At 40.1% G+C, this 12937-nt stretch overlaps 1 protein-coding gene across 15 annotated transcripts in view; it reads left to right on the top strand.

Annotated features, from left to right (window-relative positions):
- Positions 1-12937, top strand: part of ABI2 (abl interactor 2) — a 60860-nt gene that overhangs the window by 40983 nt on the left and 6940 nt on the right. For 5 of the 15 annotated variants that reach the window (XM_021397505.1, XM_021397495.1, XM_021397506.1 and 2 more), the window contains 7 exons: positions 2722-2819; positions 3559-3705; positions 5285-5409; positions 6453-6539; positions 9131-9289; positions 12335-12421; positions 12757-12930. In XM_021397505.1, coding sequence (XP_021253180.1) covers positions 2722-2819; positions 3559-3705; positions 5285-5409; positions 6453-6539; positions 9131-9289; positions 12335-12421; positions 12757-12930 — 877 coding nt within the window. Of the gene's footprint in view, positions 1-2721; positions 2820-3558; positions 3706-5284; positions 5410-6359; positions 6540-9130; positions 9290-12334; positions 12422-12756; positions 12931-12937 lie in introns of all 15 variants that reach the window. The other 10 variants (XM_021397493.1, XM_021397492.1, XM_021397494.1 and 7 more) reach the window with 7 other exon arrangements.

The raw sequence follows: 12937 nt of genomic DNA, 5'->3' as shown, positions 1-12937 counted from the left end.
AAGTGGGTAAGGCAGTAACACAACAGTAATAATTTGTAAGGGTTAGGGAGTGTTAATAACTTTATTAATTATTATTTTTGTATGTTAGATGAAAGGGGAAAAATGGGAAATTTTACAGCGCTTGTATCTTCGCTGAGATTACCCCTAGTACAGTTCTAAATTTGATTCTTTTTATTTTCTCAAGTTACTCTGTAGCCTTTTAGTGTCTTGTATAATAGCGTTTCCAGAGATCTGTCCATTTTGATTGTTGGAGTAATTTATTTATAAGTGAAAGGGGATTTTATTCAGATGGAATTGTCGAACTTTCAGTAGCTAGTCTTCAAGTCATCAGTCCTGGCAGATTTGAAGACGGTCCTGTAGACTCTGTTTTCTCAGCATTTCAGTTTCAATGGTGAAAAGTCATTTCAAAGAGCCTGAAACTGAGCTCGCTGACAGTGCATTTCCCCATCTTTCAGCGTAGTCTTTCTGAAGAACGGTGTCTTTGTGACTGAAATTCCTTCTCTAACAAAGGGTCGCTTTTTCCTCAGCCATGTTTTCTGAAGCTTTCTTCTTTTCCTGTGCCAGGGATATCTTTGTTAGCAGTAATAACAAAAGCAACTGTCAGTAACTGGAATTGTGCGTCGGTCGGACGAGTACTGCTTCTGCTGGCTGTTGGCTGTGCAATGTTGCTTCACTCTCTAACTGCACCTTCCTCTCTTTCCCATGTCACTGTAGCCCGGTGGAAGCCTAACACTTCATTTTTCTTCCTGTATGCAGTGATACTACTCTTGAAAGTAGGGTTACATACGTGGGATGTTCTGTTAACTGTAAAGTGATAGCTGGTGCTGGCATCACATAGAGAGAAGCCATAGAGTGGCCAGCTGAAACACAGGGACTGCTGGGATGAACACGGGTTGGGCTGGTGGCTTTCATCTAAAGACACCCACAAGCCCTGCTCTGTTGGGCACGGTGGGCTCTTTGAAAACGCTGTAACGAGTGATGTTGCGGTGACTGGTTTTTTGGTTTGTTTCTTCTGTATTGTTCTTGGTCAACTCAAATAGCTGGGTGAAACAGATGTCTCTAATGAAAGAAGAGGCTGCTGCAACTTTAAAAAAAAATAATAAATTAAAAGAGAGGATTTTGTGCTATCTATTAATATTCCGTGTATAGAATAAAATGTTCTTCATTTTACACTTTCCATCTTCCTTCCAAGTAATTGTAGTTCAGTGCTTACATCATCCCTCACTTGAATTAACTTTAGAATTCCTGTTGCTTAGAGTTGGCTTAAAGGACTTTATAATGCTGTTTAAAATACTTTTTTTCTTAAATTGACATTGGAAAGCACTTTTGCACAACTAAGTCCAAATGTTTGGTTTTGAATCTGGCGTACAAAACAAAAACAAAACAAAAAAGTCACCAAGCTTGCAGTGCTTGGTTTTCTTTTCCTCCCAGGAAATTGAAATTGTGATAGCAGCGGGGTTCTTTAGAGCTAGGAAATCAAATTTGAGTGTTAGAATACTGAATGTATTGCTCTTAATGCTGTCTCAGCATTTATACATTTGAAGTGAGCATTGCTAGTGGTTTAAGTGCATTGTTACGGACAAATTATGAAGGAGTAATTTGCCTTTTTCATAATGTTTGCAAATATTCTTAGTGTGGTGATTACTGTGCTTTTTTGTTTTTTTTAAATGGGGCATTAGACAAGATTTACATTTTGGAAGTGAGAAAAACTATGAACTCAGACACAACAGGAACAAAAGAGACATGAGTGTACTTCAGTTTGTTGAAAATCTCTATGTCCAAGGAGTAGTCTGAGCATTTGTAAATCAAAAGCTGTTTACAGAGACTTTTAAGAAGGCTGCGTACAGATTCCTGTAATGGTGAATGCATTGAGAGAATTGTGCTTGTCTGACAGTATACAGGTAAACAAAATGCCATTGGTGATATTTGTTTATGATACCTAGATTGAGCAGTCAGCCAGGAATGCAGATGGCTTCTTTTTCTAGATAGTACATTCTTTTATATAAAAGTTTCTTTGTTAGTAATTAAACCTGAAAGAATGGGAGGGAGTGACCACAGTCACATCACACCACTGCAAATAATTTTTCCCCATACGTTTATTTATCAATTCTTAAAGATTAATTTGCTACAAATCTGATGGGGAAAAAATGAATCTCTGTATTTTTCTCTATATAGCTTTCTTTATAACTTTAAATGTGTATTAATAATAGTTATAATAAATAGTATCTTAAATAATATAGTATTGTGAAAATATTAAAACATTAATGAAATATATTTGGAGATTGTTGTCTTCTGTGCATTTGTATTAAGTACATTAAATTGTGGCCTATTAGATAAGCTTTAGTTGTTTTAGAGAGTACTCAAAAATATTTTTGGAAATTTACCACTGAGTAGGGCAACATGAACGAAGTGCCTTTGTCTTAAAGGTTGTCTGGGAGGTTTAAGCCAGTCAGATACAGTGCCTGTATTGTCAATGATTTAATGTTTGTGATAGCCTAAAGGCAAATTCACTTTTGGTATATATCATTTTTGAAAAAAGAGTCCTTTGAGCGCAACTCTTGACTTTCAGCAGAGTGGAAATTACATATAGAATGCATGGCCTCTCAATTGATCTTTTGTTTGTTTAAACCTTCCCTTACTTGGAGTTAATTGCTGAAGGCATCTCTCCCCCTAGATGCTGAGCTTAGAGAAGGCCATTTCTCTCCTCGTTCTCTCGTGCAGGTCAGCACACAGAATATGAAGATGGGTGGGTTGCCTCGTACAACACCACCCACCCAGAAGCCACCAAGTCCACCAATGTCAGGAAAAGGAACTATTGGGTAAGTTGCAGTTACCGAGCGTGTGAAGAGCTTAGGTGAACAGGAGCTCAAAAAAAAAGATTTTCTGTGGTGGGTTTTGTTTGCCTGGCTTTACTTTAACCATCTCAAAGGTCAACAGATGGTACATCAGCATCTTCTTTTATTGATCGTGTCACTGGCTATGTACTGTTGAACACGTTTCTTCCAGAAGATAATGGGTATCATCAGCCTTTCCCAACAGCAACATTTTTGTTTCATTGCAAAACACAACTATGCGCTTTAGAGAAGAATCATCAGCTTTGTGGCTTTGACAGGTGGTGCTAAACAGCTGGAAAATTAGCACTTGACACTGTTGATTTGTGCTGTGTAAGAAACGTAATTCCTTTGAAGACTGTGAACTTTTACAGGTGAAGTCCTTAGAAAACTTGCTGTAGGTAGGAGGAATGCTGCTTGCTGATATGTGACTATGTATGTATGTACAGACTATGGTGCTTTACCTTTAAAATAAGATACGGATTATTTTTAAAACAAGAATGGAATGTGCAACTGAGTTTATGAGTAGGAAAACATCTGGAAATAGAAGTACATGGAGAACGTCCTTAATTGTTTTTGTCATCCTCCAAAGTAGATATTGAAAACTTACAGAATAACATTTGTAACTCTTGGTACTGATTAGGATGTAGCTAACTTTTTAAAGAACAAAAAGCAGCTTTGTCTGTATTATCTAATTTGCTTCTGCAATATGCTTGTCCCTGTGTAGGCGTCACTCTCCTTATCGTACGTTGGAGCCAGTACGTCCTCCGGTGGTACCAAATGACTACGTGCCTAGCCCAACACGCAATATGGCTCCCTCACAGCAGAGTCCTGTTAGAACAGCTTCTGTGAACCAGAGGAATCGCACATACAGGTATTCAGTGTAGTCCTGATCGAAGCGTGGCTAGTGTTATGTAAGTGTATGGATAACAATGCTGCAACATGAAATCCACTTGCACCTTGACAGCAAAGCTTACTAATTCGTGATATGGACTGGCAATGCCATTTGGCATGGCAAAATGTACTCTAATAAAACTGGAATAGTGAATTGTGTTAACGCCGTTCACTTAATCCCATGGTTACCTTGATTTTAATATTAAAACATAGTGATAGCACTTAATGTTTTACTAAAATTATGTACTGTTTCAAGTAGGTAGTTTCTAATATTCTATTAAATGTTTACGAAACTGGGGAAAGACTGGATCAAAAGAGACTTGGCCACCAGGTTGAGGGAGGTGATCCTGCCCCTCTGCTCTGTGCTGGTGGGGCCACACCTGGAATACTGTGTCCAGATGTGGAGTCCTCAGTAGAGCAGAGACATTGACCTATTAGAGCATGTCCAGAAGAGGGCCACAAAAATGATCCCAGGGATGGAACACCTCCCTGTGAGGACAGGCTGAGAGAGACGAGGCTGTTCAGCCTGGAGAAGAAAAGGCTCCAGGGAGATCTGAGAGCGGCCTTTCAGTATCTGAAGGGAGGCTATAAGAAAGAAAGGGACAGGGTCTGTTGCGATAGGACAAGGGTGTATGGTTTCAAACTAAAGGAGGGGAGACTTAGACTGAGTATAAGGAAGAAGTTTTTTACAAGAAGGGTGGTGAGGCACTGGCACAGGTTGCCCAGGGATGTGCTGGATGCCCTGTCCCTGGAGGCATTCAAGGTCAGGCTGCACGGGGCTCTGAACAACCTGGTCTATCCACAGGCGTCCCTGTTCATTGCAGAGGAGTTGGATTAGATGAACTTTAAAAAGTCCCTTTCAACTCAAACGATTCTGCAATTCTACGAAACCTTATGTCCTTCACGTTGAAGGACTGCATGGTGAGCTTATAGTTCACATCTTTGTTTGAGCAGTCCTTGAAAAAGAGCATTGCATTTTGAGGATTCTGGTAATGGCAAACACAGAACGAAGCTGAGCTGTGTTACCAGCGGTTCTGGAGAAGGTTAGCCTTCTTTCTAGGATAATGAGAAAGGTTTCACGATGTGGTAGCTCTTTTGAAATCTTTACTTTTTAAACATCATAAGTACTTGATGCTAGTGAAATTGATTGGCTTAAAGCGTAAGAAAATCTGACTTTTACTTTACCATTCTAGAATTTTCATATTTCAGTAGTCTCATAAGAAGGCATAAACGGTCTAAAAAGTCAATAGCTATTGTAAGTTGGAAAATAGTCTGTATTTGCTCAACAGGGATTTAACAATATTGGAATGGCATTCTTTGCAACTAGCTGTGCAAGTGTTTCACTTTTGGCAAGTTTTCCAGGACTAGGTGAAAAAACCTACTGTAGTCAAAATGAAGAGGACTTTTTGGAGAAGTTAGATTTATATAGCTTTACTATCATTGTTTCTTATTCTTGTTTCCTGTTACTACTCTGAATTAGCAAAGTGCTTTCTGAGGGATTTGTGTTTCAGCACGCAGAGCAGCACGTTCATTTCTTTGGTTATTTTGGTTTCTTACAGCAGCAGTGGGAGCAGTGGAGGAAGCCACCCAAGTAGTCGGAGCAGTAGTCGCGAGAACAGTGGAAGTGGCAGCGTGGGTGTTCCTATCGCTGTTCCCACGCCATCTCCTCCCAGTGTCTATCCAGGTAAATGGAAACTTGCTCTTCCTCTTTCTCTTTCAGCATTAACTTTAGCATTTGCAGATGTGAGGAGGAAGCCCCATGAGGAACCTCAGAATTCATTTTCCAGAAGCATGCAATCTTTGAAAATTGCTTGCTATTGATAGCATGAGTTTGAATAAAGTAATGTATTTTCTGAGAGTGTCTGAGGTACTTTAGTGTTTATTTTATATATTACTTGATTTATGAGCATTTTTTTTGCCTGGCTGCCTGCGTGGAACCAGATAGGACACGGTATCTTTTTTGATGGGCAGGGGGAAACTTAGCCCTTTTAAGCAAATTGATGCTTTTTCATTGGCTGTTCACGCAGATCTATAGCAGCTTGCTTTTAGACAATTAGATTAAAAGAGAGGCAGGCAGAGAGTAAATCCTTAGGACACTAATGCAAGCCTAGCTGAGCTGTCATGAAAAGGTGTTTGTTCACTGTAACTACACCTGTCTTCCCAGAAATAGGAAGTGATATTAGTACTCCTTGTTCAGCACTTTTGGTGAAAAAGAGCATATAGTTTTGGCTTGCCGTGTGATTTGAAATACATGATGATTCTGAACCAAAGCAGCACTTCTGGCTTTCCTCTTCTGTGTATTTTCTAAATTGTACAAAAACTAAATGCAGCTATGCTACAGATTGCAGCCTAAATGACAAAGATTAAGACGTCTTTCAAAACTAATGGCTCTCACTGGAAAGTTCTAGGTTACCTTCAGACCTGGAAAGAAGCAGCAGGTTTGCTTGACCCTCATGAACTGTCTACTTAAGAATGAGTCTTCCTTTAGTAGCTTCATTTTTCCCTCATCTCCTTGTGCATTCTAAAATACTTTGCATCTAGTAAGTTGCTAACACTGAATAGTCAAAGGCTTTCTCTAATCCTTGCTAACATATCTCCTTATTAACTCCGCCTCTTCCTCCTCTCTTCACATAGCCCCTGCTGGCTCGGCTGGCACTTCTCCCCTTCCTGCTACCTCTGCTCCTGCCCCCACCCCTCCTACTCCTGCCCCTTCCTCCTCTGCCCCAGATGCTGCTGCTGCTGCAGGAGCCCAGCCCCTTGCTGATGGCTTCACCTCTCCAACTCCCCCTGCTGTTTCTTCCACGGCCTCTACAGGTGAGTGTCTGCTCCCTTGTGCGGGCACCTGAGCCCAGTTGTGATCACGGTCGGAAGCTTTTCAGAGTTTCTTGAGAAGCGGTGATTTTTCTCAAAGGATTTTTGTAAATATAACTAGCAAATATCTGCTAATACTCAACTATAAGGTAATCATTATAGCAGACGAGTAAGGGTGTGCTAGTCTTATAAACAGCAGTCACATCTCATTTATCACTTGATTACTTTTACTTTGTTGCATTTACATAATTATTTATTACGTTATCTTTTTATTGTACTTTAGATACTGAGACTTTTACTGAGTTCTCGGTTTGATTATTCTCCTCCATGAATGGAACAAAAAGGTGCAACCAGCAAAGTGCCATTTCTATAGCTGGTCTCTTCAGTGCTTTCAAATGACGAGTCTCCATTCAACGAGCTGTTAAGAGGGGCATTCTTTTTGTGTTCAGTATCGAGTAACATACAAGCTTTTATTTATGCTGAATAGTACTAACGCGTTTTAATACTGCTTTGGTGGTGGTACTTGTGGTGTATAATGCAGCTTGCTTTTTTTTACTGCTTATGACATCACTCCAGATTTTTCATTTTCTCATTTGCTGAAGTTGCTGCACGCAGTATGTACGAACCAGAACGCAGCTCCTTACTAACTTCTGATTAATTGTTGCACTGCACTGTAAAGATCTGGTTTAGATAGCTAAATTTGCATGTGGCTACGTGCCTTCCTACTTTTCATTATAGTGGAGTCTGATCACAAGGGTGTCAGTTGCTTTGTGTGTTCATTGGATTTGGTCTCTTATAGAAAGGATTTCTCCAGGTGCATTCTTAAAATCGTATTTAATTAAAAAATACTTATAATAGAATCCTTGACTACGACTGAAGCTTCTGGACTTTGATGAGTTTTGGTATCAAGATCATACGAAAGATGAGGTGTATCAGATGGGACATCAATCAGTTTTCCATTTCTGATGCACTATCGGTATCCCGGTTCTTAAGCCACATTGCATCTGTATTTTTGACAAGTCCAAATCAAGAGAAATTAATAGTTTAATGACTATAAATTTGTATTTACAGTTCTCTTAGAAATTTCAGGTTATTTGCAGTTTTGTTTCCTTCTGTTATTACTGAGTTGCTTGCTTGGCTTCTCTGAAATGAAGTATATGAGAGAATGGATAGTTTACTACTGATGAGGTTGTAGGTTCTGACTCTTAAGAACCTCCCTGCTTCTTCTCTTCCCTTCTTTCCAATCACTGCCAATTTCTACAGCCCTTTAAGTAACAGGGAGACACTGGAAAGGTGCTTTAGGAGAAATGCGAAAAAACTTATATACTAGGTGGATTGCTTCCTAACTGTTCTTGTTCCCGTAAAAACTGTGTTGGTTGTGATGTACATATCTGGACAAAGCAGGAAGAAAGTGAATTTCTAATTAATGCTTTTGCTCGTAGAAGCAAGTGACGCAGTGAGCAAGTTGTGTTTTCCTTACTGACCTAGCGTGAAGCTTTCTCAAGTGATGAGAACACAGTGGAGAAGCTCCTTACACAGTGTGAAAGGAGAACAGTGCAAATTCTAAAGAAATTGCTTGTTCACGTGTTCCGTTTCCCTGTTTACTTGACTGCATGCTTGCCTCCTCAATCACAGTGGCCATCTTTTCTTCCCTTGTTTTTGCAAACCCTGAAATTTATCTTCTTTGCGAATGGTGGAAGCGGAATAGTTGGGAAAGTTAACAACACATCACGGTGTAAGAAGTCCTGTTTACCGTGTGCTGGTATATGCCGTATGTAAGCTGGACAATTCTTGGCGAACACAGAAGCTACCTTAGTGGTCTTGCTTCTTGATTAGTGTTTGGTACTGATGAATGATGTGCAAAATCAATTGCTGATGTACTGTTAATGAGTTCTACGATAAATATATATTGCGTAGTTAGATTCATAATCAATTACTTTGATATAGGAAGTGATTAGAAAGGAGAGAGCAAGTTTTGAAGGAGTTGCTTCAATTGGTAACTCCGTAAAAACAGGTCTTTGAGTATGATTTCATTTATTCCATCCGTTCCAGCAGTTTCTAGCATTCTCTTCTCCCCGGATGATCTCTGTGTATTTCAGGAACAGCAATAAGATAGTTTGTATTGTGTTTCTCTTTGAATCTTGGTAAGAGCAAACAGGTTGTGTTGTGTTGTGGTGCTTGATGACGGGAGTGCGAAGTGATATTTTTTGCAGGTTTATAAATGAGATAACTTCTTATAAATTCAGTTATTGTAATATGTTTTATAAAATGGGTAAATGAAAATGATTTTCTTTCACTTTGAGACTTTGTGGCATATGTACCTTTGCATTTTCTTTCTTTCTTTTTGTGATTACTGCTGATTACAGGCAGTTGGAGGAGTTGTTGTTTTGTGTTGCTGTTGAGACATCCAGTGTGCCGACAGTCTGGCAGCTGAACTGACCAACTGCTTGTAGGATGTAGATTGTTTCTAAAAGAACAGAAACTTTTCCTACCCTTTGAATCTTGAATGCAATATTTTTTATTTAAATAATAATAATAAAAAAAAAGGCAGGCATAATTCTTTCCTTGGTAACACATTTCTCTTTCTACCCCAGGCCACCCAGTTCAGTTCTACAGCATGAACAGGCCTGCGTCTCGACATACACCACCAACAATAGGGGGATCTTTGCCATATCGGCGTCCTCCTTCCATCACGTCACAGACGAGCCTTCAGAACCAGATCAATGGAGGACCTTTTTATAACCAGAACCAGGGTAAGAAAGGTTGTCTGCTGTGATGAATGCAGCACAGGGTTGAATTGACTGGCCTTCAGATCTCTGAAATCCTGTGTTCTGTCTCCACTGCAGCTCTTGCAGTCAGTCTGAGGTAACTTCCAGTACATTGCTGGTAGCCGTGCTGAAGCAGAGGTGTGAGCACAGAGTTTGCAGCTGTCATTCTGGCCAGCAGCTCGGGGCAGTACGGCTCTTGGTGCCAGATAAATTACTTTTGATCTCCCAGGACTTGCAGGATCTATTAGACAAACTTTAATCCTTTACTACAGCATGTGTATCAGGTAGCTGCTTTGGTGTGGAATAGGTATTTGGTTTTGCAGCAAAATACTGATTCTTCATTAATCAGTCTGTGTGCTTGTGTGCTTTTTCCTCGTGATTAACCTCCAGTTCAGTAAATTGCGCTTCTGCAGGGGAGCTATGTCCTCTGTGAAGTTCCGTATCTGACGTTATTTTAATGGATAACCTGTCCTAAAAGGCAGGATGAGATTCTAGCAAGCAGTTGTCCTGTATGTCAGGGGGGATTCAGCAGCTGTTCATCTTTTGTGTGCTTCTCCCTGTGCTTCTGAGGAGAGGTGAAGGTACTGATGTGACACTAAGGGAGACCATTTCTTACAAAGCTACAGAAAGATGCGAGGGACATACTGAAAGTTTCATTGTTAGCAAAGGCCCTGTTCAAAGCAAGTCTGAACGTCGATTTGAAAGTGCTGTAGTGCTATTGTGTGGGTGTTTTTGTTGGTGATGATTTGTTTGGCTTTGTTGTTTTAGATGAAGCGTTAAATTAGGAATTAGGTTAGCTGCTGCAGTCTGCATTTAAGAGATCTGGTCAGGTCCAAATATTACTGCTTGTGAGTCAATCCGCAAGGAGATGTGTGCGGTTAACTTGAGAAGGAAGTGGATGGTACTGCTGGGGACAGAGAGGGTAGAGGAGTTTGTATGAGTAAACTGCAGCCCTGGTGCATGAAATATGTGGTATTTGTTGAGCATGTTATATGTGTATTGGAATTTGAAGGGGAATAAGTGGGAAGGAAAGGAAAATAGCTATGAAGGAAACATTTCAACATCGCTTTTTGCAGTAATGAGATCTCTCACTGTATCCAGACGTATATGACATATTAAACTGTATATATAAGGCTATTACAGGTAACAAAACTACCAAAGAGACTTTGTATAAGTTGCATAACTGCAGCTCAGTCTGTGGACCCAAAAGGAAGGTAATGATTATGGTTAAGATGAACAAGGAATGATGTCAGCTAGTGTTAACATCACCATTTTGATTAAACTATGTGACCCAAACAAAACAAAGGGATTTTTGTTACGTTTGCCTAGAGTGCTTGTCTAGTGTGATTTGTCTTTCTACCTGGAAAGCCTTGTTATCTCCTTCAAGCACTTCTATACAGAACACATCACGCACGGAAGGGACCCAGGAGTCCGAAGCTATTCTCATATGGTAGATAGGAAGTGTATGAATTCATGTGACTTGAATAAAGGAAACATTTTGAAACTAAGTATTTTTATAGCATATGCAATTAAAAAGGTGGCGAATTCATAGTTGGACAGGAACACTGTATTCTTGAATGCTGTTGCATTTCCGTAGTACTTCAAATTCAAGTTCCCTTTTCCTCTTGGAGAAATGCAAGACCGGATCTTTTCCCAGCAGTTGTGGTTACACTTGAAGGAATATATTCTCTCTGAGGTCACCTTACTCCAATCAAAGAAGCTGTAACTGTAAATGTATTTTAAATTTTCTCAAGAAATACCAGTTAAGTGGTGAGATAATGGAGCCTGCATTATATGGAGGTACACAGGTACTTTTGCAACAAAAATGATGGTTGCTCCATTGTGGTTTTTGTTTGTTTTGTTTTGTTTGTGATGTGTGGTAGAAAAAGGAAGGTGAACGCGACTGGCAGAAGAAATTCGAAGTGCTTGTGAAAACAGTTGCTAAAATGAGCAAACAGTATATTTGGAGATATGAATTTGAAGTATCTTGGGTAATTTTTTTCCATTTGCTGTGATTAGTTGTATTAATTCTGAGAAATACTAAGTCATACATTGCAGCTCTGGGATTAGACTGAAATTTAATTAGCTCAGCTCAGTAAGGTAAATAATCGTACTGGTATGTGATGTGCAGATTTTTTTTTTCCCTGGTATTCTCTTGGATGTGATTAAATGTCACGCTAACAAGAAATGATTTGGGTGTGCTTTTCCTGAGGTGTGCTTTCTGGAAAATATTCCCAGAACTTTCTTATAAAAAAGAATTGTATTGCATTACCCTTACAAAGTGAGACTACAGTTTTGTTAACCAGAATTAACTAATTTTTTTTAAAACTTAATTAGAAAACTAAGTGTATTCTCTAAGTGTGAATTTGCATGTCTTGCACAAAGATAGCTCTTCCGTTAGCAGTAAGGCAGCTGCTCAGAGTTCGGGTTTGCAAAATAAGGCAGAAAGGTAACAGGGCAGCACACCTGGAGTAGGCTCTGCTGCTCTGCAACAGCAAAGTGTGCTTTGTTCTACCAGCGAGGCTCCTGGCTGGAAGCTTGAGGTTTCTCAGAGGCGCCTTTCTGTTTCACTTAAAATTGCCTCATGTAATTAATTTTCTATTTTTTTGCACGTGTTTTGGAGATAATTAGCTATATCCATTTTCAGGAATAAGGGTTTGTGGGTGTTTTTAACAGAAAAGACATTCAATTTATAAATATTAAATTGATCTGAAAGATGGAGGATTATAGGGGGACAAAGTTCTGTAACGAACTCGGAATCTTTTAGTCAGATCAAACTTCTGCTTCAGCACAGATTCTTGATCTTAGGAAAAGCGCTGTGTTGGAATTGTTAACAATGTAGAAATCTCCTTGAAGTAAGGATTGGGAAAATATGCTTAAACGCCCTGAGCCATTTTTCTGTGAATGTTGTCCTTTTTATCTCAGCTTCTTGGCAGTGTGCTACATTGTCTGAGTGGCGATGATGTCTACTTTCCTGTTTGCTGCTTTGTGTTTCTAACCGAATGCCTCTTTTTTTAATTTCTGTGGCAGCATCCCTTGCTCCTCCTCCCCCCTCCATCCTACAGGTAACTCCACAGTTACCACTAATGGGATTTGTGGCCAGAGTTCAAGAAAACAGTAAGTGTGTCGCTTCCTTGTGCCATGATTCAGTACTGCATGTGGCTTTTGTTTTGAATGGATGAGAGATGTGTTTGTGTTTGCGTGCAACCTGAATTCTTCGCTGTCTGCAAATTTGTCAGAAGTTCCAAAGAAGCGGGGGGGGAAGGAAATAATTTCATTGGTTTCACTGGAGGAACGCGATCCCTCCTTCATTGAATTTTATTGTCTCTAGTGTATTTTCACAACTCCTAACCGTGGGTGCTGCAGCCACTAGCTGGGATATGAAGCATTTCTTTAACCTGCAGCCGTGGCAGTAGGGGCCGTTTCCTGGCTACAGGGCTTCTCCGTTTCAGTTTCAGATACTCCTCCCCCACCCCCACCCGTGGATGAGCCAGTGTTTGACGAGTCCCCGCCGCCACCCCCACCTCCAGAGGACTATGAGGAGGAAGAGGCAGCGGTGGTGGAGTACAGTGACCCATATGCAGAGGAGGACCCTCCCTGGGCACCGCGCACCTACTTGGAAAAGGGTGGGTT

This window comes from Numida meleagris, chromosome 5, assembly GCF_002078875.1.
Source record: "Numida meleagris isolate 19003 breed g44 Domestic line chromosome 5, NumMel1.0, whole genome shotgun sequence".
Taxonomy (NCBI): domain Eukaryota; kingdom Metazoa; phylum Chordata; class Aves; order Galliformes; family Numididae; genus Numida; species Numida meleagris.
This window is presented reverse-complemented; position numbering and strand designations above follow the sequence as displayed.